This window comes from Aspergillus aculeatinus (assembly GCF_003184765.1).
Source record: "Aspergillus aculeatinus CBS 121060 unplaced genomic scaffold BO66scaffold_99, whole genome shotgun sequence".
Classification (NCBI taxonomy): Eukaryota; Fungi; Ascomycota; class Eurotiomycetes; order Eurotiales; family Aspergillaceae; genus Aspergillus; species Aspergillus aculeatinus.
The window spans coordinates 41,222-66,670 of NW_020291568.1; the positions used below are offsets into that span (position 1 = coordinate 41,222).

The 25,449-nt window shown below is 51.7% G+C and overlaps 6 protein-coding genes across 6 annotated transcripts; 3 read left to right on the forward strand and 3 right to left on the reverse strand.

The window, feature by feature from the left end:
* The first annotated feature begins 210 nt into the window (after positions 1-210).
* On the forward strand, positions 211-6,529 carry BO66DRAFT_424621 (transcription factor TFIIIB subunit BRF1). The gene is made up of 9 exons (XM_025650181.1): positions 211-2,509; positions 4,313-4,512; positions 4,579-4,877; positions 4,936-5,210; positions 5,334-5,411; positions 5,480-5,596; positions 5,691-5,829; positions 5,971-6,100; positions 6,166-6,529. The coding sequence occupies exons 1-9, from the start codon at positions 619-621 to the stop codon at positions 6,322-6,324; spliced, it is 3,288 nt and encodes a 1,095-aa protein (XP_025497643.1). The 5' UTR covers positions 211-618; the 3' UTR covers positions 6,325-6,529.
* Positions 6,530-8,179: 1,650 nt separating this feature from the next.
* Positions 8,180-8,591, forward strand: BO66DRAFT_260612 (uncharacterized protein). The gene has a single exon (XM_025643043.1). It carries the CDS (start codon positions 8,289-8,291, stop codon positions 8,496-8,498), a length of 210 nt encoding a protein of 69 aa, XP_025497644.1. The 5' UTR covers positions 8,180-8,288; the 3' UTR covers positions 8,499-8,591.
* On the reverse strand, positions 8,592-10,243 carry BO66DRAFT_260619 (uncharacterized protein). The gene has a single exon (XM_025643044.1). It carries the CDS (start codon positions 9,828-9,830, stop codon positions 8,685-8,687), a length of 1,146 nt encoding a protein of 381 aa, XP_025497645.1. The 5' UTR covers positions 9,831-10,243; the 3' UTR covers positions 8,592-8,684.
* Positions 10,244-11,693: 1,450 nt separating this feature from the next.
* On the reverse strand, positions 11,694-13,316 carry glfB (UDP-galactofuranose transporter). The gene is made up of 5 exons (XM_025643045.1): positions 13,045-13,316; positions 12,917-12,984; positions 12,627-12,850; positions 12,164-12,571; positions 11,694-12,107 (listed from the first exon to the last, which is right to left on the reverse strand). The coding sequence occupies exons 1-5, from the start codon at positions 13,176-13,178 to the stop codon at positions 11,739-11,741; spliced, it is 1,203 nt and encodes a 400-aa protein (XP_025497646.1). The 5' UTR covers positions 13,179-13,316; the 3' UTR covers positions 11,694-11,738.
* A 4,317-nt stretch (positions 13,317-17,633) lies between these two features.
* On the forward strand, positions 17,634-20,076 carry BO66DRAFT_362392 (protoporphyrinogen/coproporphyrinogen oxidase). The gene is made up of 6 exons (XM_025645066.1): positions 17,634-17,941; positions 18,037-18,106; positions 18,168-18,248; positions 18,315-18,665; positions 18,722-19,147; positions 19,209-20,076. The coding sequence occupies exons 1-6, from the start codon at positions 17,859-17,861 to the stop codon at positions 19,788-19,790; spliced, it is 1,593 nt and encodes a 530-aa protein (XP_025497647.1). The 5' UTR covers positions 17,634-17,858; the 3' UTR covers positions 19,791-20,076.
* A 1,988-nt stretch (positions 20,077-22,064) lies between these two features.
* BO66DRAFT_444620 (uncharacterized protein) lies at positions 22,065-23,934 on the reverse strand (the record flags this gene model as incomplete). Its single annotated transcript, XM_025651602.1, has 4 exons — positions 22,065-22,190; positions 22,254-22,415; positions 22,490-23,094; positions 23,511-23,934. The coding sequence occupies 4 exons, from the start codon at positions 23,932-23,934 to the stop codon at positions 22,065-22,067; spliced, it is 1,317 nt and encodes a 438-aa protein (XP_025497648.1).
* Positions 23,935-25,449: the final 1,515 nt, after the last annotated feature.

The window sequence follows — 25,449 nt, forward strand, 5'->3', positions numbered from 1 at the left end:
ACGATATATACGCTTGGTGGAAAATGCAAAAGAAGAAGAGAGCGGAAGGAGGATCGAACGGGAGTCATGGGAGAGTTTTCCAACTCTCTACGCGTGGACGCGACACGTGACCTTTCCGCTGGGCCACCGCGTCCTCCCAATTGCAATTTTCACCTCACTCTTTCTCCCCCCCCTCCGTCTCCCTTCATCTCCAACCAAAAACCACTTATCGCGACTTTCACCACTTTACAACGCGTGTCCGACACGTCTTATCTTTTTCGCGATCTTACAGAGATATTCAACCAACATCACTCTTCTTCCCTGGCTGTTCGCATCAGCGTAACACAGTCATCGGTGCAGCTGCACGATCTGCGCGGAGCTACCCCGCACCTCCCCTTTCATTGTCATCCCCTATTATCCATTTTTCCCAAGCTCTCTCTCTCGACTACCTACTCTTTCATACTCCATACTCTCCATATTCCCTGAACTCCGGCTTTGGTTCGGAACTCCCGCCGATCATATCAACCATCTATCTACGCCAATTCAAGCATATGGCGTAACATCTAGCGCAGTTATCGACCTCGTTTCAAGCCCCTTGTCCCTTCTTCGCGGGGCAATCCCCCTCACGCTTAGTTCATCATGTCCGTCCCAAGACCCGGAATGCGGCCTATGCCGCCCAGAACTGGCCCCAGGGCGCCCCCCATGGGACGTCTGGCCAGTCTCAAGCCAACAGGCTCAACCCCCATCAGGCGGCCACAGCCGATCTCCCGGCCTCAACCGGTCAGGCCGACTACCCATCCCAAGACGACTACCTGTCCTAACCCAGGCTGTCCGGCCCCTCATATCGTCGAGGATGACGGCCAGAAGGTCTGTTCCGGGTGTGGTACTGTCATTAGTGAAGCAAACATTGTCTCCGAAGTCACCTTCGGTGAAACGTCCTCCGGTGCTGCCGTCGTTCAGGGAACATTTGTCGGTGAAGACCAGTCGCATGTTCGCAGCACGGGCCCTGGCCGGTTCCATGGAGGCACAGAGAGCCGGGAGCTCACTGAAGCCAACGGTAATCGGTACATCACGCAGCTGTCTCGCGCCTTGATGATCCCAGAGAGTGCCTCAAAGGCAGCCACTCAGGTGTTCAAGCTGGCCGTCGGCCTGAATTTCATTCAAGGTCGCAGAACCAAGACTGTTGCCGCGGTCAGCTTGTACATCGCCTGCCGTCGACAGGACGGCAACACGGTCATGCTCATTGATTTTGCTGATGTGCTCATGCTGAACGTCTTCAAGTTAGGTCGGACGTACAAGGCCTTGTTGGAGGAGCTACGCCTCGGAGGCACCATCTTCCTCATGAACCCCATTGATCCCGAGAGTCTGATTTATAGATTCGCCAAACAACTTGAATTCGGACCTAGCACAATGCAGGTCGCTAGCGAAGCTGTGCGCATTGTGCAGCGCATGAACCGCGACTGGATGACTACAGGTCGTCGTCCTGCTGGTATCTGTGGTGCAGCGCTGATTCTTGCTGCCCGCATGAACAACTTTCGCCGCACGGTCCGGGAAGTTGTCTACGTGGTGAAAGTCACCGAGATCACGATCAGTCAACGACTCAACGAATTTAGCTCGACCGAGAGTGGTGAGCTAACCGTCGATCAATTCCGCTCGGTCCAACTGGAAAACGCACACGACCCGCCCTCATTTACTCGATCCAGAGAGGGTCGGAAACCATCGCGGTCCTTCAAGAGAAAACCTGCCGAGACTGCGGCTGAAATCGAGGGCGACGTACCTGAGGCGCAACAGCCTAGACGGGTTGACTCCGATGGCTTCGCGATCCCCAACCTTCCCATTGACCCGGCGTTGATGGCAACCGATCTCAGCCAAAGACGGCAGTCGACTGCCTCCGTCACCAGCGATGCGACGTCCGAATTCGGAGAAGACGCCCCGGCAGGTCGCCCTAAGGGGAAAAGACCTCAACTCCCCCTTCCATCGGCCGAACAGGTTGCGTCTGAAGAGGCGCTTGAGAATGAAATGGCCTCCTATTTGACACAGGGCTCGAATATGGTCGAAAGCACTGTCATTCTGCCCAAGCCACCAGTGTCGGACAGCACAGAAATTGATGCTGCCGAGTTTGAATCAGACCCAGAAGTGGCCCATTGCTTGCTGACTCCCGCCGAAGTCGAAATCAAGGAGCGAATTTGGGTGCATGAGAACAAAGATTACCTACGAGCACAGCAGGCCAAAGCCTTGAAACGCGCCCTAGCAGAAGCTGAAAACCAGCCTGGCGCCGACGGCCGAGTCAACAAGCCCCGGAAACGCCGCAAGGGAAGATTGGGAGATGTCACGTATCTCGAAGGGGAAGGAGAAGATGGCGATGGACGAAGTACTCGTGCCTCCACCCCTGCTGAAGCGACTCGGCGAATGTTGGAACGCAGAGGGTTCAGTAAAAAGATCAACTACCGACTTCTGGATTCTCTTTTCGACGATGGAGGCGCCGACGAATCTTCGAAAGCGAAGGCCGAGAGTCTCAGTCGAAGCCGAAGTCGTAGTCAGAGTGTGTTTTCGAGGCGCAGCGCTAGTATCGAACCTGAAGCGGTCACTCGGCGAGCTGGACTTGCAGCCGCTTCGACAGCATCGCCTTCTGTGCCTGCGGTGTCGTCCACGGTGCCACCTGCAGTGCTTGAACCCGCACAGCAAGCGACTCAGCCCGGCCCCTCAACCACCACAACAGAGAAACCGGCTGCGAACGAGGAAGCCCTGGGCCCTGCTGCCGGTGAGAAAAGTGGTTATTCAGACGACGAACAGGAGGAAGACGACTATGACGACGACGAGGACGCGGAGGACGGTGTTGAGGCGGCTTTTGCAGGACACTACGGAGACTACTACGATGAAGGAAGTGATTACTATGATAGTGACTGAGTTTAGAGTCAGGAGCAGATCATCTTGGAAACCGATAAGATATCCAGGGCATGTATATATAGCTAAAACAGAGCTTCCACTAGCTGGCAACGAACTAATAACTACCATTCCAGGTTTGATCAATCTATCCATAAAAAGTAAGAACCGATTCCAAGCCTAAGCTGAGCGGAAGAACTCAACGGATTGAATGAATTTCACAGCCCCTACTTTGGCCTAATCTGGACTGAGCTGAGGATTTGACCACCTTCCTGTTGTGTGGATATCACGTGAGACCGGAAAGTCTTGACAACAATCGCCTCGATCTTTCGTCTGTCTTGCTTGAGTCTGGCCAGTTCTTGGAATCAGCCTTAGAACTCTGAGGCTTGCAGCATACATGGGCGCAGCCTAAGCCTGGACGCCTCAAACGATAAGAGAGCAGCTCCTCGCCCATGGCCGTCATCAAAGCGCCCAAGAACTACAACGCTGGCTTCTCGGCAATGAGAGGAGGCTTCTTCAGGCAGAGGGACTCCCCAGGACCTTCTAAGCTCTGGTCAATACCAAGGCAAGGGGTATTTGACCTTGTTGGACTCTGAAAGATGCTGCCAAGGTTCACATTTAGGCAGCTGCTCCATGGAAACCCCTGCTAGAGCCGCTCAACACTTTCCCACTCGAAAGATTTACACTTCAAGTACAACGTCAATTCTGAATCGGATGACCACGATACCTTGCTAGTGATCTTTGGTTACACCCTCGCCTCCTTGAAACCGCGACTCCATGTCCAGATATAGCGTCGTTCCCAGTCGGAAGTCAACCTTCCGTGAGCCATGAGGAATGTGTGAGGCAGGGTTTCTCCCCGATACAGAATGCACGAGACAGCCGGATAGAATTACTGGATGTTACCATAATCGTCGTCTGACTCCGGGATCCTCGCACTATGGCTCCTGCCCACCGTACTTTTGTGGTAACTCCGGTATAGAGCCGAACCCTTTGGTATGGAGGGTCGTCGCTTGGTCTCTAAGAGGTTAGTATGGCTTCAGCTACCGGTCCCAGATCAGCTACTTGCTCCAGAGAAGTCGGCCAGCAAGTCGTCATGCTACGTTGGCTCTCGTGCACCAAGTCCATGTGTCCCGGATCCACAGCCAGCCCACTCCGCGTTGAGCCCCCTTACCATCGTCGTCAATGGCAATCCAGTCCTTCAGGACTACATACGTATAAATACTGCCTGAGATATTGACGGTTGTGCCGATTATCTGCGCTTGCTCAAGCTTGCCCGGTTCCTATTCTTCTGACTGGGATAATGGCGAAGCTCAACATCTATGGCCGAGGCTTCGGCCTTCGCATGGCTATCTTGTTCACTTGCCAGTTAGCGTTTGTTCTTTTCGGTAGGTTGCTTCGAACTGGTCTCAAAAAGTGCGGTGCGGCTGACTTGGTTCTTGGTGTTTTACAGGTTACAATCAGGGGATATACTCGGGGATTGTGTCAAATGAGGATTTCCTTGCCATGGTGGACAACCCTGGCTCGGGCATGGTGGGATTCATAGTGGCCATATACAACCTGGGATGTCTGGTTGGAACGGTGATCTCCTTCCTACGGAGTGATAAGCTTGGGTTTCGAAGGTCGATGTGGTTCTCGATGGCTGTGATTATGGTGTGTAAGTGTCTATATGTCAGTGACGAGGACTAGGCTAACACGGACGAATTCCTTGTCGTGCAGATTGGAGGCACAGCCCAAACCTGTTCCTTTTCTAGGACTCAGATACTCGTGACCCGCTTCTTCACGGGCATTGGAACCGGTGTGATGACAGCAGCCGTGCCGGTGTATCAGTCGGAATTATGTGATGCACGGAAACGAGGAATGTATGTCTGCAGCCAGCCTCTTGCAGTCAGTGTTGGCATTTGCGTGGCCTACTGGTTCGACTACGGGTTGAGCTATGTCGATGGCTCTATCAGCTGGAGACTCCCGATTGCTTGCCAACTTCTCCTCGCAGCTGGTGTTTCTGTTCTTATCCTTGGGTGAGCTCCCACTTCGTTAGACGTAGTTGGTGAAGACAGTGCATCTGACGATAGCTAGACTCCCTGAGAGTCCCCGATGGCTGTATCGCCATAAAAATGAGGACGCCGCATTGCATGTGCTCTGCGACTTCTACGACCGGCAAGCGGATGACCCAAAAGTCATCCAGGAAGCAGAAGGAATTCGCCGAGCCATCGAAGCTGACAACGCTCGAGGGGAGTACAAATGGTCTCAGATCTTCAAGAAGGATGAGCTTCACACCGGTCGACGAGTCTTGCTGGCCTATGGGCTGCAATTCATCAACCAGATGGGTGGTGTTAACGTGATAGTCGTAAGTTGAGACAGCTCGAAACAACCACCATCACTACTGACATCTTGCTAGACCTATTCGACAATCGGTAGAAGCCCAACATTCATCACCCACCCGCGCGATGGCTACTGACACTTTGCCACCTTAGTTCTCCAATATAACGTGGGCCTCGATGCCAAGCTCAGTCTATTATTGGGTGGAGTGATCGAACTCATGTTTGTCATAGGTATGTTCTCTCCTTTGAGACCATGATTGGATCATCGGGACGACGACCGTTAACCGCCTGCACCCCAGGCTCCTTTTATCCCACCTTCTACGCCGATCGCCTGGGACGTCGTGGCCCAATGATGTGGGGATCGTTTGGCCAGTTCCTGTGCATGCTCCTGATCTCCATTCTTCTATCGTTCAAAGGTAAAAAAACAAAAAGTCCCAGCCTCTTCCGTTGTGGATTGCCAAATCAGGCAAATGGTCGAACTATCAGGGATCCTAAATTCCGTCTTCCCAGGAACCGATCTCGAAAGAGCAACGGCCACGGCGTCAGTGCCATTCTTCTTCCTCTTCATGCTCATCTTCGGAGCCTCCATCAACTGCATACCGTGGGTGTATGGACCGGAGATCCTTCCCCTGCATGTCCGCAACAAAGGGTACGAAATGCTCCCGCCCCCAACCCCAATGAAACTGTACCCACCACATTCCAGCCGGTGGCTCCCCTGCCAACTCAACTCCATCACAGGAGAAAAGCTGGGAGAACGATAACGAGAGCTATTTTTAATCCGCGGTTCTAGGTCCGCCATCGGTATCTCGGCAAATTGGCTTTGGAATTTCTTCGTCGCCATGATCGCGCCCGTCCTCATCAAGGATCTGGAATGGAAGGGGTATCTTATCTTCATGTGTTTCAACTTGCTGTTTGTGCCGGTGAGTTGGTTGATCTTCCCCTATGTTTCTGTGTGTCCAGTCTAATGCGGGAGGGGCTGGGCCAGATCATCTATTTCTACTACCCTGAGACGGCGAACATGAGTCTCGAAAACATCGACCAACTCTTCATGGATAAGAAGCCGTACCAACCGGAAGGATCGAGTGAGACTACTAAAGGATCGGTGACTTGCACGGAGGTCACGGAGATCAAGCCTGCGAGTTAAGTGGTGTTGAGGTAAGGTTCTCGAGGAGTCAATTGGATGTGAAAGGGCCTCTGTGTGGTGAGTAGAGACACGGTGAGGCGGTAGGGGGATAGTTGGTTGAAGAAGGGGGGTAGATGTGAGATGTGAGACGATAGGATGTGCGTTGTTGGTGTGAAGGGTCAGAGTTGGTTTGTCGTAGTTCAAGACAGTATTTAGCAAATAGTTTATATCCTGTAGAGCCAAGTACTAGACAAGTTAATAGTTCCACCACGGTATACACCGGAATGACAGTTGTGAGGATGAAAGCATTGAGACATGTACTTGGATGTGTTGTTTGATTTTATGGTAGGCTTCCCTCTACTTATCCTCAGTCGCTGGCTTCCTCAGTATCAGTCGCGTGATATAATAGGTAGAGGTAGTCTCTCCTCGCTACAACCTCTCAACTCCTTTGCCACCTAAAGAGCCTGAACGAAACGCAGAAAGCAGTGAAGGAAGTCGATATATAGGCTCCCCTTCCTTTTACGATCTATAAGCCATACTCCGAAGCCCCGTCCTAATATTCTCCTGCAGTGCATGCATGACGCTGACCCAGCCTGCCCATCCATTCCGAAAACCCACCTATCAGTTTTCTCTCCTAGAGTGTAGCTATTATTCTCGTCTCACAATCGAATACATCCCCTTCTCGCTTCTCGAAGAAAGAGCAAACGCATGTCCTGATTATATGGATCTAGACTTGCCTACCTTGGGATTCTCAGTCCAAGTACTCCGTACATCCACAGCATCGCCCAAAATCCCCCTCCCCTTCTGCCGGCAAGTCAAGACACCGAGCAAGATCAACAACGACAATCGACCATGCTGCGGTCTGGTAAGTTGTACAGCACAGCACAGTACAGTTACTGTCGATGCACGCATTAAAGCTGAGCTGAGCTATACAGATGCATGAACGGATAGTCACACCCCCCCAACCCGTCCCCGCCCCTTCTCCCTCCAGCTCAGCTTCATGTTCGATCGATGGCCTTGAGTGCTGTCCTGTCCTGTCCTGTACTGTACTGTGCAGTATCGGGATAGATAACTTATAAGTTAGTAGGTACAGTAAATTAGGTAGGCATAGGCATAGACATAGACATGGGAAGAAGCTCAGAGCCCAGCCCAGCCCTAACTAACCCGCTCCCCGTCCCCTTCGCCGCTGCCGCTGCCGCTGCCGCTGCCGCTACTACTACTACTAGGGTTGCAGGGCGCAGGGATAGCTATATGATATTGTAGTGATGGCAAGTGGCGTCGATTGCAGATCCTCGAGCTCCAACTCACTCATTATCTAACGTATAGGATAATGCGTTCGCTACAGCGCCTGAGAGAGAGAGTAGGTGATGAGTGTTGATTTACGGGGCGGTTGATTGCGGGGGAGGGAGGGAGGGAGGGTACAACACTCCGCACATACGGTGAGTACATGGCAGTAAGTATCTTGGTTCTTGGGGCGTGCTTGAACTTCATGGGCTAGAAGACCAGCGTTGATACTGACTGTTATCTATAGGCAGACCAGCCTTAACGGAAAGAAAAAGGAACAGGTCGAGCAGGGCCAACTGCTGCTGCTGGTTCTTGTTCAGCATGACATGACATGACATCCATGGGAGAAGGATGCTCGGTCGGACCTGACAGCAGATGCCATCTCGATTACGGTCATTATCATATATCTTCCTTTATGAACGGGTTGACTGAAGCGAGAGAACGAATTGGCAGTACTGCGAGATCTACAACACCCTGGGGAAATCGTAGGGCGGAGAACGGACTGACCGCTCTTTCGATCTCGCCGCGACCCAACCATTCCAACCATTCCAACCCAACCAACTTCCCCTCTTTCACTTTCTACACACCTTGACACTCGGCTCACCTTCGTCATTTCTTTATCTTTTCATATTTTCTTTCTGCTTTTTTCTTATATCAAAAAAAAAAAATGTTAAGATCATGTCGGATGTCACATCAAAGACATGTCAAGGAAATATCAACAAACGAGAAGGAAACGAAAAGAAACCAAAAGCAAATATGAAAAATACAGAGTCGAAATGCCCATGACGGTCTCCCAGTCCATGAGACCAGCCTTATCCCACCATGTCCCATACCGTCCAGTCCCCATACGCCGATTTCCAAGAAGAGAGAGAAAGAAAAAAGGAAAAGATTTCACAAACATATATCAATGAGATACGGACGGGCGTGATCGAAGAGAGGAATATGAAGTGCTGCCCGAAAACATGAGAATTAGGTTAGTCCGTCGGTGGTGCTTTTGCGTTCGCCTATTATCGAGGTCGTTGAATCGGTCTTTTGTCGGTTTGTACGCAAACTTTTGAAGATGTTGTCGTGGTTGCTGACCGGATGCTGCGCTGGCTTTACGTGTCAATCTCCATCCCCGTCCCCATTCCTACGCTGTTGTTCAATCCAGCACCAAGGCCGGTCTCAACCATGGTGGGCTGGGCACAGAGGGTTTGCAAGAGAGGTAGACCAGGCTCCTGCTGAGTAGCCCCAAGAAGGTTCTGCGGGGCCGCGGAGGGAAGGCTCTGAGCAGGCCTGTCGGAGGCGCTGAGAATCTGGGTTCCTTCGAAAACAATAGGGGTGGACCGCAGATTTTGGAGGCAGAGGTCCCAGTTAGAGCCCACCAATTGAGCCTGAGTGAGGTCATCGCTGAAGAGGAAGAAGGCAGGCACGAATGCAGGACCCATGGGCGTGACAGGACGTGCGGTCACGAGATAAGCGTTCAATGCTCGGTTCTTCATGAGGATCTCGGAATCCATGAGATAGGCGGAAAACTGACGGTCGATGTACTTCTTCCAACCGCGCACTGCCGCCGCCATGTCTGAGTCTTCAGTCACGATCCGCTGCCAACTGATCCCCAACATGCGGGTAGCGTCATCGACTGTGGGCTCCTCTGGAGAAAGGCGCGAGCTTGCGGGAAGAATGCGACGATTGTCATCGGTGTTGCTGGTATCGTTGAGCCGGCTTTGGATGGAGGAAAGGGTGATGTCGTCCACAGTCGGGGCGGAAGGATCGAGGCGCTGAGACTTGCGACTGAGAGGATCAGCTGCGCCGGATTGGAGCATCTGAGATCGAGAGGACAGCGGAGCAGAATTGTTGACAGTTTTCTCCGCAGTCTCCTCGTACCAAGTGCCGGTTTGACTTTCGGCAGAGATAGCCATCTTGGTACGAGGATTCAGCAGAACCATACCCGGGCCGTAAATGGGTTGTTCTGCTTCCTGCTTCGCGGGGGTTGGAGCTGGTACAACAGGTCCGCCAGAGCTTGGGACCTCATCGTCATACCCGACATCATCTCGCGACCTCTTGCGGGAGGGTCTGGCAGTGAAGGTATTGGATGATGCTGCAAACGCACGGGTGCCATTCGCGAAAAATGGCCCTCGGTGTGCATCAGCGCCAGGATTGAAGCGGGATTGATGAGGATATTGAATAAAAGCGTGTTCCTGGGGAGGGGACAGGACCATGGCCGGGCCGTCGGAGAGGCTGTTGAGCATCATGGGACACATGACGAGCAGGGAATCGCCGCGGAACGCAGGAAACTACGAAAATAGCTGGAAGACGGAATCTGTTCTGTCTAGTGAGCGGGACACAATAAGCTAGAACCACCTGTTTGAGCGCAAAGATCCGAGCTGTGAAGGGATCTAGCCCTAAGTGAAGGAGGTAAGATCGAATAGGTAGGCCACGAGGAGATGATGTAAGGAAGAGACAGGATGAGAAGTGAATTGAAGGATTCAAGCAGAGTGAAGCGAGATTGAAAGGGTGTGGGTGAATGTAGTAGATGATGTGATGAGGAAAGAAAAGGAAGAAGAGAGGGATGGAGGAAGGAGGAGAAAGAGAAGAGGAAGAGAAGAGGAAGAGAAGACGGGAAGAGAAAGAGGGAGAAGGTAGGGTTATGCGAGACGGAGACAGGCAGCCAACAAGAGACGGAAGAATCACGGGGTAGAGGAGGAGGAGAAGGAAGAAGATGAATGGATGAGTGGATGAGTGGATGAATGGGTTAAGCGACGCGTGAGAGACTCAAGAAAGAGAGAAGAGAGAGGGAGAGCTGAGAGGAATTGGCAGTGCACGGGAGGAAGAAAGATGAGTGCTGCAAGTCAGTGGTGAGTGCAGTGAGTGAGTGAGTGCTGACTGCTGACGGATGCGGAACCAGCGATTGCGATGCGGAGAGATTCCACGAAGAGCAGGATTTGCCTTGTCTCAGTTACTGCGTTACTGCACAGTACTTCACAATACTGTAACATGGGGGGGTGGTCTGCTGGGATAAGCGCTGGTCGGATCCGCGTGTGACGGTACGGTACACGGTACGGTACAGCGACAGAGTCTGGGCTGAGGCTAGGAGGCCTGACCTAGGGATCCACCCACCCTCGGATCAAGCAGCACAGCAGCAGTAAGGACGGAGCCATTATTGGTCAATGGACAATTGCCTGGGGCAACCCATCCATGCAACTGAATTGAACTTGGGAGTGGAGATTCGAAAGTGTTGGCTCTCCGTGATTGGATGACAGCGGCTACTCCAAGAAAAGGCCAGTCCGCGCGTCGCAGCCCTGATCTGAGGTCCAAGGGCTTGCCCGGGCCAACGCCACCGCCTACCATTTTTGGCTTGTGCCCTGAAAGGACGTGATTGGTCTACGGCCAAGTGCGGACAATCCACCTGCACCGAGACACTCCCCCGGCTCGGAGAAATTCTCCCCGCCGATCACTATCACCATCATCATGACAATCTGCTCAACACGAAAAATGGAACCTCTATTTGGCTTGTATAACAGGGTGATGCTTCATCATGTAGTAAAATATTGGGGGTGTCAAAAAGAAAAAGAAGAAAGGTGAAAAAAAAGGTATAGTCACAAGAAGGTGGTGTCAAACACAACATAGATATCGAAGGGGAATATGAAGCACAAGAGGGAAATGACCAGACAGATAAGCATCCAACTCCAGTCCCTCCTGCGAATTAGGCATTTCGCAAACATTTGTTCATCATCGCAGCCCACGAAACAATACACCAAGCAAATTCCCTCTAAGATTTGAAACACCGGGATTCAGAAAAATGTAAAATAAAAAAAAAAAGGGAGGAAGACCGAAGAAATAGCTCATAGGCACCGGAAGATGAGCGCTTCCGAGCCCTGAGCTTGACTAGGCACAAGCTACATTCCCCGCATGTGGCCGGCCCAGACAACCCCATCACCCTCCGGCATTTCCATCCCAAACGGGCACATTATCTTAGGCCAATCGAAGCCATGCATATCCAAACATGATTTTTTTTCGAACAAACGGATGATACCGGGAAAATCTTGGCCTCCGTGTCATCGTCCCACAATCAGTCCGTGAACACCACAACGCAGATTGAATAACGGACTCAGCGACCTCAAGCGATACCACTATCATAGGGGCAGGCGAGAAACTGCGCGCGAGCCCCTCTAAGCATTGCCAGCAGTGGCTCCACCGAGCATTCCCTTCACACTGGCGACCTGCTCGGGAGCATAGCTGGGAGCCATGGATCCCATGAGCAGGAAGAAGATCAGGAGACCGGCACCAATGATGATGAACTTGCGCTGGGCGGGGTGAGTGACACCATACTCGGCCCAGGCGCGGTTGGCCTGACCAGCATACTCCTTGATCTTGTCGCCGCCAAGCTTGTAGTAGACGAGACCGACGAGGGCGATGGAGTAACCGAAGAACTGGAGGCCAGTGACGGGAGTCTGCCAGATCATCATGGAAGCGACGACGAGGAGGATATCCTTGAGGACACCGCAAAGCGTCATAACAAGCGAAGAGGTCTTGCCAATCTGTAGGCGGGCGTTAGTAGCTAGACCAGATCGATAAAAGGACCATCGCGACTTACCAGGAAGACAACGGAAACGTTAAGGAGGAAAGCAACGACAGCATTGGCCAGCAGGGTCCACACACCAACGTTGTAGACGTGGGCCATGGTCAGGTTGGGAACTTCAAGGAACAAAGCGGTGACACCATTCATGACAGCACACACAGGAGCGAAGTAGTAGAGAGACACGAGAGGATCCATCTTGTACTCGGCAGAGCTGAGCAGGCGCTGGACCATGACCAGACGAGTAGCCTCGAAGATGATGCCGCCAATCTGGAACAGGAAACCAATCATGACGAACTTGATCTCACCGAAAGAGGCAATGACGACACCAACGACAATGATGCTCACGTTCATGAGCACCTTGTAGTTCACAGGAGCCATGCCCATACCCCAGGTAGCGAACAGAACAGCAACAGGTGTAGTGGCCTGGAACTTTCAATCAGCAATCCGATCAACCGAAGATGAAGTATAATCAACGAACCTTGAGCATCTGGATGAAAGCAACACTCAGGTACAAGTATGTCACGTTACCGCAAATCAAGCTCAGACTGAAGAACAAGCCGATGGGAACGATAGCGCGGAGATAGACGCGACCAGTCATCTTGACCGTCTTGCGGCCGTCGAGCAGAGTGGTGGTGCGAGCAAGGAGTTGGGTCATGAAGGTCGCAAAAGCCAAGTGCCATGTCGTAAGGATGATAGGGAAACCTATGATGGCGCAAGTCCAGAGATTAGTCGGAGAAGTGCAGTGGGGAAAAATCAAGGTAAACTCACGGAATTGAGCATAGTCAAGGATATGCTTGTTGAACAAGATGACACTGGAACTCAAGGCGATCCAGACGCTGATTGTTCATGAGTACCACTGCGTAGCAACAGCTTGGAGTAGTTCTTGAGCAACCTACCTGACATAGACAGCCGGGTGGAAGGCAGGCTTGGGAGGCTCCGACTTATCAACGGCAGGGTTGACAGTGGGCAGAGTAGGCTCCGGACGAGAGACCTCACCGGAGGTTCTGACCTTTTCACCTTCGGAGCTCATGGTGAAGATTGGAGTCTGGTCGGATAAGAAGCGTTGGAAGTCGAATGGGCGCGGCCGTAAAAGGCTGCTTTGTCCAAATTTCGCAGATGCCAGGAGTGATAATTAAAACAAGGGAAAAGGAAAAAGAGGTGAGCGAGGGCAGCAAGGAGAGGGTCTGCGATCAAGATGATTGTTAACGAATGAGATTGGAGTTGGTCCGAATAGCGATAAGGAGAAAGAAAAAAGAACTGAAAGGCAAGGGGAAGGACGATAGAGGTGTGAAACTCAATGTCTGAGGATGGAGGGAAGAAAAGAAGAAGAGCGTGGAGGAAGAGGGGAGAGGAGGCAGGGAAGGGGAGGAGGGGGGGTAGTGGACGAGAGAGGAAGAGGGCTGATCAAACCGATCGGATGGATTGGGGTACGTATGTGTCTGGCTTGTCCGTCGAATAATAAGGATGATATGGGATGGGTGGTTCGGAACTGGTTCGGGATGGGGGAAGATTCAGGGAGAGGAGGGGGGTGGGCAACACCTACGGCTTGTTTCTTGTTGGTTCGCTCCCAAGATAAGTGTGAAGCTGTGAACACGGCACGGAGAATTGAATCTTAGCAGGGGCGAAAGAGTAGAGCAGAAGAGAAGAAGAATAGACAAGGAAGAAGAGAGCACGGAGACTGAGAGCAGAGAGGGCTGGTTAGCTGGGGATTCCGCCTCCACTAAATTGTTGTTCGGTGAAGTGAAGTTGGAGAGCAGAGAGGGAACGGATGGAAAAGGGAAAGGGAAGGATGGGAAGGATGGGGCGGACCAGTACCTTGTCGGGGCTCCAGTGAGGGAGGGAACTGGAAGTCAAGCTTCCCATCCAGTTCCATCCACTGCCCGGCACCCACTCTTCCCTTCCCAAGTTTAGCGGCCGGCCCTGCAGTCTCCGTTCCTCGTCGCTGCAAGCATCCTGCCGGAACTGCAACTGTTCCTGATTTACTACCTATAAGTCACCGCCTATACTACCATGCAGTCTCAATAACTACATCTGTCTCTAACTAACTATCGGCGATGTTCCTCTTAATGGAACCTATTAATTACATTGAAATGTTACCATCATCATCCTAATCCCGGGTGGATAAAGAAGCGCGCGCACACACACACACACACACACACATAAAGCCTTGATCGAATCAGAAACCTGGACAATATAATCAAGTTAATCAAATATTAAATGAATAATGACCGACCCTGGCGGCTGGTGGTGGTCGGCCTTTTTTTTTCTGATAGACTGGTACCCTAATGTAAGCCACCAGGATTTATTATTAGATCTCCAGTCCCAGGCTCTCAATCTATCACGGTCTATCACTTGTTTCCCATGACTACCTCATTCACCTCACTGGTTCTGACGGGCGATTTCGAGTTCTGGCCTGAATTGAAGAAGAACAATTGAGGGGCCAAAAGAGAGAAAGTGGAGTGTGGATGGACTGGGTCCAACTCACTGCACTGGGAAAGGATCAATACCCGAGGAGGAAAGGTGGCGTGTACTAAATAATACCATTACTGTTTTTTACATCGTTACTCCTATATTTCCCAATCCTAGCTCAGTGTTGGATACGTATCAATACCCGTATGGTAGAGACAGGTATTGCATATCTTCTCTCCTCCGCAGTCTGAGGGTCTCGATCTTTTGGAGTGCATCTCCATCGATTCTACATTTCTTCGACAGAACCATTTCTAGCACATCCAAAGTATTGCGGCCTTCGGCAAATGTTCCTTACCTTTCTACCATCAGTCTCTACCATGTCCAAGAGTACGAAAATTAACGGGGTCTCGATTGACTGTCCAACCACCCCAGTGGGCAGGCGATCCATGAAACTGCTGTGGGGCGAGGCGATTGTTCATCTCTCGTGGCGATAGCTGGCGGCGAGGACCACTGGTGGTTGGTGTCAATCTCCAGGTCCCCACACTCCATCAGTAGCCCCTTTTCCATTCGCCTTCTCTTCAGGTCTGAGAAAGCGATTCGAATTCCAATGTTCAGGACAGTCAGCCATGAGCCATCCGATACGAGATGGAGAAGTGGCTGCGACAAAGTTTTCTTCCCTTTCTGGGGCGCGCTTACTTTCGATCTGACTTGCGTCGTGCCTTGAGTGAGGGTGTGCGATGGGCCACCGATGCTCGTCACGACGGCTACAGGGCAAAAGACGTTGCCCTCCCTGAAACAATACAGGGTAGGTAGGGTTGTGTCAGATAGAGGCTGTAGGAGGATCCAATCGAAGCAAGAACATCAACCGAGTGCTGATCAAAATTTATGGCTTCTGGTTTGGCACCGGCCGCATTACGCAAGCAGCCCACTAGCCAAGCACTGTCTGACCCGCGTTCAGCGGCCACTTGTCCATAGCGCTGCCGCGAAGGTCCCTTGCCGGTGGAGAATGCGGCGATCGGATGGCTGAGGGCCTGACGACATCGTCATGGTTCAATGGCGTGGGTTGGAGACGAGAGCCACCGGCGACTTGGCTCCCTCACCCACGAGGGTCCTATTGTGTACTACTTATTATAGCAAGACCGGACAGCAACTGCTGCAGTTCTGACTACAATGACTGTCACTAGCTTTGCTATGCCTACGGGCTGTGAGACGTGCACACGGAAAGTTCGTTCATGTGCCGTTCCGCCCCAAAGCCACGATCCTGTCGCGGCTCTTCTGGCGACAACGGGCGGAGAGAAGAGCGCCCCGGCGTACGTCAGACAGACAACGAGATCAACGCCAAACAGGCGAGTTGTACCCGCGGGAGGGGCCAAAATGAAGCTTTTCTCTAGTGCATTGATCCCTGGGGCCCTGGGTGGATGAGAACTCCGTTGGCTTCCCTGGGGTCCGCGACAGGTTCTCGAAATTTTGAGATGTGTATCCATTGTACGGCGTATACTGTATAGGAGTGATGACCGTTAACCTTCAGTTTCTGGTAGAAGATCCCCATGGTCCTTCCTTTCTCAGCAGGCTCCATCAGTGGACCCTGCCAGATTTGCCGGTCTCTGGTTCAGCTAACGTGTCGAGCCTGAAGGGACCGAATAGGGGATGATCCCATTGCCGATGTCTATCGATGACATCCGTGTTCCTCTCTCGGCTCTACCTAAAGTACCGTCCGTACTGGACGTCGTGGACTAGCCCTGAGTAGTGATGGACCGCAGGTAGTACCCGACGGGCCCTCTTGTCACTCATGCATGGTTGTCCCATACATCAGGGGCTTAGGGGAGGGGATACAGATCACTACTCTTCGGGGTAGTTGCATGCTGATCGGATGCTCATCGCTGGTAAGCAACCGTGCTTTTGGTGACCTCCGTGGAGGGTCTCTCCAGCAGGACAGATCGGAAAGGATGTGATGAAGGGCCGATATCCGTCACATTCTTTATACTCGGTACATACATAGTGTGCATGTGCTACGAGTCAGGAACATGTATCAGAGCGTCAACCTCGACAGGCAATGATGGTGACCTAAACGTGGTCTGTGATTTGTCCGGGAAGCACATCACTCTTGACCGGGGAGATTCTTAGATGGTCTACGGAGTAGTAAGATGATATAGACTAAGTGATCCAGTCGAATTTCGTCCGATTCTGAAACCCAGATGCGTATATCGTAGTTACTGGGTAGTTATGTCAACTTGTTTTATCTCGGGAATGAAGATTACCGGGCCATGGGGCACGCCTTCAGTGGGATCGATGTCATTAGTAGATTAGAGAATTTGCATGGTAGGGATTAATATCGACGGATGAAGTCGGGGCCTGCCGAGACAATGCTTGGAAAGAGCTGGAGGGCGGGAAGCTTGGACGATAACTTAGTTCGATCAGGGCACGGAGTACTCCTCCTCCTAGTACTGAGCACTCCGTAGCGTTAGCCTTAAATGAGAAATGAGATGAGGCAGAGACCGTCCAGAACTGCCAGGTGTATCATGGATCGGGCTCAAATTGCTGATAAGAATTGCAGATAGACAGGCCAATTGCATGATTGACTTCTAATTGCATGTCTCACATGGACTCGCAATTTCTGCCCCCCAGCTTGCGACGACTGGGTGGGAAGAGTGGAAGAGTGGAAGAGTGATAGTACTGGAGTGCACCTAGTAATATGAGTATCAGCATGGGTGTATCCATATCACTGCAGTGCAGCATATGATGGTTGTCTGTTTGGCGACGAACCGTAGGACGGAACAGGCACACTAACCTCGAACCAGAACAAGTGAGCGGGGCTTCCCCCTTTTTTTTCGATCTTCCTTCGCCTTTTGCCCCTTTCTCAAGTTTGACGGAAATGGGTCCAGCCCGTTCGTTCCATTTGCCATTGATGTCCCATTCGTTGCAATCTCTCATTAACCTCTCATTATTTTGCATTTTTATGTATTTTTGTTTAGGGCCTAAACTTGAAACAGATCCTTCCCGGCAGCCTGAGCCTTGAGGCCTCTTTCCTCTTTCCTCTTTCCCCCCCCCCTCTCCACTCCACCCAAACCCACCCACCGCTCACTTTGTCACGTTTCGTGTTCCCCGACCGGCGGCGTTGCGTTTTGATAACAGCTACCTATACCTTCCCCTCCCCGCCTCGCTCTCCCTCACCGTCTTCTTCTTCTCCCCTTCTCTTCTCTCTTCAACCCTCCCCTCCCCCTCCATCCTCGCGGCATTCTCTCCCTTCTCCCTTAAATCCAAAACTGCAGTCCTTTCCCTGCAGCTTCACGATTCCTCTTCTATGCTGAGCCTCGCCCGCAAGACTCTGAACCGCGTCCCCAGCTTCCAGGATATTCTACAAGGCAGGATGACCCACCCAGACATGTAAGGAGTCCTCCATGAGCTTTTCCCCCTCCATCGTTTGTCGCAACTGGATTCATGAAGCTATATACTTACACATGGTTGTCCATAACCTACAGTTCCGTTGACGTTCTCGTCATTGGTGCCGGTCCTACTGGTCTCGGTGCCGCCAAGCGTCTTAACCAGATCGTACGAACTTCCGCATTCCACCACCAAGCAACGAAATCGCCAATGCTGACGCCAGACACAGGATGGTCCCTCTTGGTTGATTGTTGACAGCAACGAGATCCCTGGTGGTCTTGCTTCTACCGATGTGACCCCCGAAGGCTTCGTATGTACTCCGCTAGAAACTTCCTACACCCTTTCGTGCAACGTCCTCGACTAACCGCGATGGCAGCTCTTCGATGTCGGTGGCCACGTTATCTTCTCCCACTACAAGTACTTCGATGACTGCATCAACGAGGCTCTTCCCAAGGACGACGACTGGTACACCCACCAGCGTATCTCCTACGTCCGTTGCAAGGAACAATGGGTTCCCTACCCCTTCCAGAACAACATTTCCATGCTGCCCAAGGAGGAGCAGGTGAAGTGTATCGATGGTCTGATTGACGCTGCTCTCGAGGCTCGTGTGGCCAATACCAAGCCCGCCAACTTCGATGAGTGGATCGTCCGCCAGATGGGTGTCGGCATTGCCGACCTTTTCATGAGACCTTACAACTACAAGGTCTGGGCTGTGCCCACCACTAAGGTGAGTCAACGCATTTGATGGCGCCAGTGAATTCGATTGCTAACCTTTGAGAACAGATGCAATGCGCTTGGTTGGGTGAGCGTGTCGCTGCTCCCAATGTCAAGGCTGTGACGACCAATGTCATCCTCAACAAGACCGCTGGTAACTGGGGTCCCAACGCTACTTTCCGTTTCCCCGCTCGTGATGGTACCGGTGGTATCTGGATTGCCGTCGCCAACACTCTCCCCAAGGAGAAGACTCGCTTCGGTGAGAAGGGCAAGGTTGTCAAGGTCAACGCCAACAACAAGACTGTCACCCTCGGCGATGGCACCACCGTTGGCTACAACAAGCTCGTTTCGACCATGGCTGTCGACTACCTTGCTGAGCAGATCGGCGACCAGGAGTTGATCGGCCTTACCAAGGAGCTCTTCTACTCCTCCACTCACGTCATTGGTGTCGGTATCCGTGGTGAACGCCCTGAGAGAATCGGTGACAAGTGCTGGGTAAGAGATTCACATTCGCCAAGAAAAAAAAAAGAATCTGTGCTAATAAGGATTTCCGCAGCTCTACTTCCCCGAGGACAACTGCCCCTTCTACCGTGCCACTATCTTTTCCAACTACTCCCCCTACAACCAGCCCGAGTCCTCCAAGAAGCTGGCTACCCAGCAGCTTGCCGATGGCTCCAAGCCCAAGAACACCGAGCCCCAGGATGGTCCCTACTGGTCCATCATGCTGGAGGTTTCCGAGTCCTCTATGAAGGCCGTGAACCACGAGACCCTCTTGGCCGACTGTATCCAGGGTCTTGTCAACACTGAGATGCTCAAGCCCACCGATGAGATCGTCTCCACCTACCACCGCCGCTTCGACCACGGCTACCCCACCCCCAGTTTGGAGCGTGAGGGTGCTCTTACCCAGATCCTGCCCAAGCTTCAGGCCAAGGACATCTGGACTCGTGGTCGCTTCGGTAGCTGGCGTTACGAGGTCGGCAACCAGGACCACTCCTTCATGCTGGGTGTGGAGGCTGTTGACAACATTGTCAACGGTGCTGTTGAGCTGACCCTCAACTACCCCGACTTTGTCAACGGTAGACAGAACACTGAGCGCCGCCTGGTTGACGGTGCCCAGGTCTTCGCCAAGAAGAACTAAACGTGCGCTGAGTGATTATAGACGACACATATTTAATATTTTGAAATGACCGGGGGATCAAAAATGATACACAGGGAGTCTGATTTTTTTTTCCGCCCATAAACCCGCTGTTTTGTCCCCATTTCATATTCCCCTTTGCTTTTTTTTATTTGTCTGCTTGAGAGCGATGTACGGGAGATATCTGTGCTGGCATCTTTCTTGTTCTGAGTGATGGTGAAACAACCAGCTTTTCTCTTCTTCTACATTATTTGCTAGAATATCCCAAGATTTATAAATGAGCAAGAATTCTTAGACTGTTATGTTCCCGAAATGAGCTGTGATATGCGACAGGTGCTTGTGATCTCGCCCATCTATATTTGGATGCATGTCATTGCCACTGGCCACCTCCGGCTGGGCCCTGATCGGCCTTGATTTCGGGACCGGTATGAAACATCAGTCGGGCGGACATGAGCTTGTCATTCGCGTGTCTCATGTGAGACGTATTTTGCTATTCTCAGCTCAACTGCGGTGCTTCGATGCACCGATAGATGTTTCGCATCCGGCTTGCCCGATCAAGCCATCTGGTGTGATGTGGTGAGTCGGTGGTCTGTAAACACCGCGACCCAAATTCCTTACCGTGACTCTTGGGGGCGTATCGATCTATCTATATCAAACCAATCGGCCTGACTACACTACTCGCAGTCAGTTGCAGAGACCCGGGCCACTGCACCGATGGATCGTGGATCGACCCCCAGTGAGCGAGACCTGACCCTGCAACAAAACAAAACAAAACCCACAGATGTTTCACCGAGAATCTAGCCTCAATTATCTGTAAGGCTGACCCTCCCCCCCCCCCCCATGACCGCGCAGCTCTAGCCCCAAGTTTTAGCTCAGCGCAGCTTAGTGCAGCTCAACTCTTTCGGTCGGTATCATGCCATGCGTCTGTCATGTGTACTCTGCCGCTTCTTTGCGTAGCTTGGATTGGAGGTTTAGCTGGTAGACTAGGTAGATGTTAGCTGGGTTGGTTACTTTGGCTGTGCGGTGCGATGCGGTGCGGTGCGGTGTTGTGCTGTTGGTCATGGGTATGAATGTGAAAGGAGTTGGTACGGTGGGTGGGTGGGTGGTTGTGGTTGTAGCTGTCGACCTATAGTTAATGCAGACGAGGTAGTACCGGTATGCTTTCCCCTGCTGTATGTGCATGGGTCTAGGAGGAAGATGATATGATACTACCTACCGTACTCCATAAGATTAGGTTATATCCTACAGTCCCATAAATTCAAAAATAGAGATTAGTCTTATCCTGTTTCCTGTTTGCTTGTAAGTTGGTCTATACCTTGTTTACCTATTCGACGCTGAACTCCACCGTACAGTAACCACCGGTAGTTATACCTAAGGTGCTCGTAGATAGTTGTTAGCCTCAGGTACAGTACTCGTAGTTATTCAGGCACCAACCCACCAACCCACCAAACCGTCCAGTGAACCAAACCCAAAGGAACCTTAGCCCGGCTCCACCGCCGCCGACACGGTGGACCAAACAATCAGGAACTGCACCAGCCAGTCCTACTCGTAGCAGGCTGGCAGCCCACCGGGGACGCGTAAGTGCTTTGTTGCCATCGGCATCAAGACAAAACCGCAAAGTGCATACATAGTCCACGAGGAGCAGAGGAGCAGTGTTGACGACACCACAGCCTGCGATGGCGAAAGATTGGGGCCATTGTCTTTACTTCTCGTTATCTTTTTTTTTTTTTTGGTCAATAAAAGTTTCGGAGAACATTCTTACTGATCATCCAGATTGAGAGGTTGCTGTCGTGGCCTGATAACGTGGACTTGGAACCACACTAGTTAACTTACAGTCCGTCCCCGAGTCTTGGCCTCAGCACCAAAGATAGAAATGGGGCAATCCCTGGACGACTGCTAGACAGTGGGCAGTGGGCAGTGGGCACAACTGGTCAACTGTGCATGTCATAAGGCAGTGCACCAAACCAAATCTAGCATGACATCTTGATATCTCCTGTTTGCTACTGATTACTTCGCATTAACAATTCCATTGCCAGGATCTGCACAAGTTGAGTGATCGCACATTGTCCCAACTAAAGCCTTTCCTCCTATGTATGCTGCACTGTACCATACCATCCGAAATCATTATTGCATGCCAGTAGCTGCACCTTCAAGCTGACGTGCCTCTCCGCCCACTGTTCCATACTCGACAGCCAAAGGAGCGCATCCGACTGGTCAGCCACGAGCTTGTTGAGAGACATGGCTCCGCTCTTCCGAGGGGCAAGGTGCTCGTAGCTCTCACTCCACCAAATCTCTGAATTCCTCTGACTCTGAGCTCGCGAGCATCTGGTACATCGCCATGTTGACGTACTTTTCGAAATTTGCTGCCTCCACCTCAATCGAGTGGAGGGCCGCTTCCCGATGCTGTCCAATGGGAAATCCCATCAGAGGTCTTCTCAGCGCACGCCTGAGTGCGGGAATACGTACATCTTCCTCTTCCTCGCAAGGGTGGGCTTGTGTGGCAGACATTCTCGCACTCATTGGTTGCATCAGGGTATGTGACTTCCCATTGCCAGAAAGGGCCAATGATTGAGCAAGTGCTGTGGGCGTCGCGAATGCAGACCTTGGTGGCTGATTTTCCTGACGGAACTGGTGGAAACAGAGAGATCAGCCCTGCGGCTGTACAGACTCCTTAGCTTCCCCATGAATAGACCTGTACTTACCTCATCTTTGCCGGCAATGGTTCTGGGTGGATCCCCGTAGCCCTGGCAGGAACCGGTTCCAGTATCTCGGTCTGGCACTCGGAGCGATTGGCTTATGTCAGTCTGGGCACTGGGTGACAGCTTGTCAATAACAGCAAGGTTGATTCCTTTCAGTTTCACCAGCTTGGTTGGACGCTGGGTGTTCTTAGGGCCACCATTGTCAACCGGACAACCGTGCAAGCGTGCTTCTGTCGATCGAGAATAAGGTCGAGAACCATGCTGCGATTCAGTGACGGAAGTTGCCTCATCATCTAGAGGTGTGGGATTGTGGGCTCCCAGCGCGCAACTGTCACAGCTTGGCACAGCATCACCCAAGCGGTTACTGGCCCGCTGGCCGCGTGTTGGTCTTTTTGAGGATCGCAACCTGGTCTTGCCACCATCGACCATTGTGTCTGTGATCGATGTGCTTCTGAATTCCTCTTTGTCTGTCAGAGAAGATGAGATGGGCTTTGTGCTTCGTCCCGGTTGAATTGTTACCAAGGAACGTGAGTGATTCTCGATATCAGATTTTGTGCCACGTTCTTCGTCTGCTGCGTCCAGGGCCGTATGGGTCCGATTCAGATCCACTACATTTCAGCGGCACATCAGCCTCATTCTCTGAACAGGCCACAAATTGTGGTCCGTTCATTCATACCTGACTGCTGCGTTGGCTGTTTCTCAAGCAATAGATTGGTGAGAAGATTGGTGAGAAGAACAGCACGAGTGTCTAGCGGTTCTGGAAGAGAAGTTGAAGAGAATAAGCCCGATCGATGGTTCAGAGAAGAAGAATCAAATGAGACAGGAGTCACAGAGCAAGGCCTGGGAGAATGTGTTTCACCTGTGACATCACCCCTGACACTGTTAGACACTGCTGTGGGTTGTGTTAAACAGTCAGACAAAGAGGTATCTGGAAAGCCATGACAGCCCGGTGAATATCGATTTACTTCCCCATTTCGACCGCCTAAGGGAGTGTCCTGACCTTCCATTGAAAGCCGACATTCACCGTGCACATCCACATTTTTCTCAGCCGACCTTGCCGTCTCTAATGACAAAGTGGATGGCTGAACAATGACCGGCGAGCCTGTGTCTTTCGTCGACGAAGGGGCAGTGGACGCCCCTGGTGGGCACTCAGTCCTGGTGTTATGGTCTCCTCCTCCTCTGCCACGCGGCGACGAGCCGTCTTCAAGAGCCTCGTCTGGAGCCGAATAACAGATAGAATCTGGCGGCGACACGGACGGTGCGGAGAAGAGGTCCGAGTCAGACTCAAGAAAGGCATCGTCCTCGCCATCATCAAAGCTGCTGTCATTCAGAAATTGATCGTGTTGGTGCCATTCCGCCAGGCGACTATGGCGGTTGAGAAGCCGCTGGAGGTGACAGCGTAGGTCTCCGTCTCCGAGGGTTATCCGAGTGGGCTTGTATCGGATCATGGCTCTACCTTGGAGGTTTCCGATTATCTGGTGTACTTCTTACCTCGTTCTTCTTCGGGGATGTTCGGATTCAACTTCTGATGTGAGATTAGGCTGGGGGGTGTTTTGTGCTACATAGTAATCCCTTATTTTTTAGGTGAGATTATCTCCTAGGTATACTATCATCTAGTCTGCGGAAAGTACTGATTGAGAGATACAGCATGAATCAAGGAAGGAGCAACGTGGTGAATGGGTGGTTGCTGCCTCAAGATGGTAAGTCATGGTTGTGGCTGAGTGTGTGTAGTATGAGTGAGTAGTTCAGATAACTAGTTAGATGTCTTGAATCTTGGATAAATAGGCACCAGTCCGACGATCCGGCAATGCTCCGAACAGGACAGGAATGAAATCTATTTTTAATCCCCAGCTTATGAACGGTACGAGCCCTGCGACAGAAAATGTGGTCGCATTGACTTGTGGACTGTGAAGAACCTGGAACTTGTTCACCAGGAGCTGTCATTGCGGACTGGTGGGGAATTTACTGGGTTACCTAAAACTTGCCATGGTATTTATATATAGACCGGCGCCGAGAATCATTTATGATGAACTTCCGGGCAAAGCCACGAGTCATTGATCATTCTAATAGCTTATCGGATGGGGTCAGTATCAAGCACAATGGATTGGTTTGGCAATTGACAGGTGTGGACTTTCCTGCCTAATTAAAGATGGATGGACTGACCGGGTCTTCATTATTATGAACAAGGTGAGAGGGTTGCTAGGCATGAAGATAATCTAAGTTAAGGGAACAAAAGTCATATTCAATAATTTAAGAATGGTAGTTGTCGAGCAGGTGCAGGAATCTTATAATTGCAGAGCATTCGTAGTTGAGCGACAGAGTCAAATTAAGATGAGGTGGTGGTGTTGATGATAAGTAAGATGGACGTATGTTCCTGAGGCTACCATCATCACTGTTGCTGTCAGCCTCACCCATCATCCATCATCCATCATCCATCCTCCCATCTTCCCATCTTCCCATCTCTCTTCCTCGTCCTCATCCTCTTCCTCTTCCTCTCAACCTTCAACAACCTCCTCTCCCTCCCTTCTCTCCTCCTCCACACCACTATCCGACTCTCGTTCTTCCAATCCCCCCCCCCTCTTCTGGCGCAGATCTCTCGCTTGTTGTGCCTCGATGCCTCCCCGTCCGTATCTTCTCCGACCGCCGCCATAGTTCACTCACCATCCCCTTCCCTCGGCCGCCCTCTACCCCCCTCCTCTCTCGCTATCTCTCCCTCTTGCTCTCGTCCACTCTTTTTATTTTTCTGGACCTTCTCCTGCTGCTTCCTTTCCTCTCCTCTGGCCTTCCCCCTCTTCCTGTTTTATCCTCTTCATTCTCTGTTTCATCTTGTTGGTGGTGGGTGCCACGGTGGTGCCTGACCCAGAACATAGTGACTGTTCCCCCTCTTCTCCGTCTTCCATCTCCATCTTCGCTTTCCCCCCTCCTCTTCCTCCCCAAACTTCACCTTCCCCAATTCCCTTCTT

Bases quoted from the DNA above. Each gene is read 5' to 3' on its own strand.
- glfB (XM_025643045.1), bottom strand. From the start codon at position 13,178: ATGAGCTCCGAAGGTGAAAAGGTCAGAACCTCCGGTGAGGTCTCTCGT. The intron at 12,851-12,916 runs GTGAGTTTACCT...GCGCCATCATAG, and splicing joins CCTTGACTATGCTCAATTCC to GTTTCCCTATCATCCTTACG. The intron at 12,108-12,163 runs GTAAGTCGCGAT...GCCCGCCTACAG, and splicing joins ACGTTTCCGTTGTCTTCCTG to ATTGGCAAGACCTCTTCGCT.
- BO66DRAFT_260619 (XM_025643044.1), bottom strand. From the start codon at position 9,830: ATGTGTCCCATGATGCTCAACAGCCTCTCCGACGGCCCGGCCATGGTC.
- BO66DRAFT_362392 (XM_025645066.1), top strand. From the start codon at position 17,859: ATGCTGAGCCTCGCCCGCAAGACTCTGAACCGCGTCCCCAGCTTCCAG. The intron at 17,942-18,036 runs GTAAGGAGTCCT...CATAACCTACAG, and splicing joins AGGATGACCCACCCAGACAT to TTCCGTTGACGTTCTCGTCA. The intron at 19,148-19,208 runs GTAAGAGATTCA...GGATTTCCGCAG, and splicing joins GAATCGGTGACAAGTGCTGG to CTCTACTTCCCCGAGGACAA.
- BO66DRAFT_424621 (XM_025650181.1), top strand. From the start codon at position 619: ATGTCCGTCCCAAGACCCGGAATGCGGCCTATGCCGCCCAGAACTGGC. The intron at 5,211-5,333 runs GTTGAGACAGCT...TTGCCACCTTAG, and splicing joins TGTTAACGTGATAGTCGTAA to TTCTCCAATATAACGTGGGC. The intron at 6,101-6,165 runs GTGAGTTGGTTG...GGGCTGGGCCAG, and splicing joins TCAACTTGCTGTTTGTGCCG to ATCATCTATTTCTACTACCC.
- BO66DRAFT_260612 (XM_025643043.1), top strand. From the start codon at position 8,289: ATGTCAAGGAAATATCAACAAACGAGAAGGAAACGAAAAGAAACCAAA.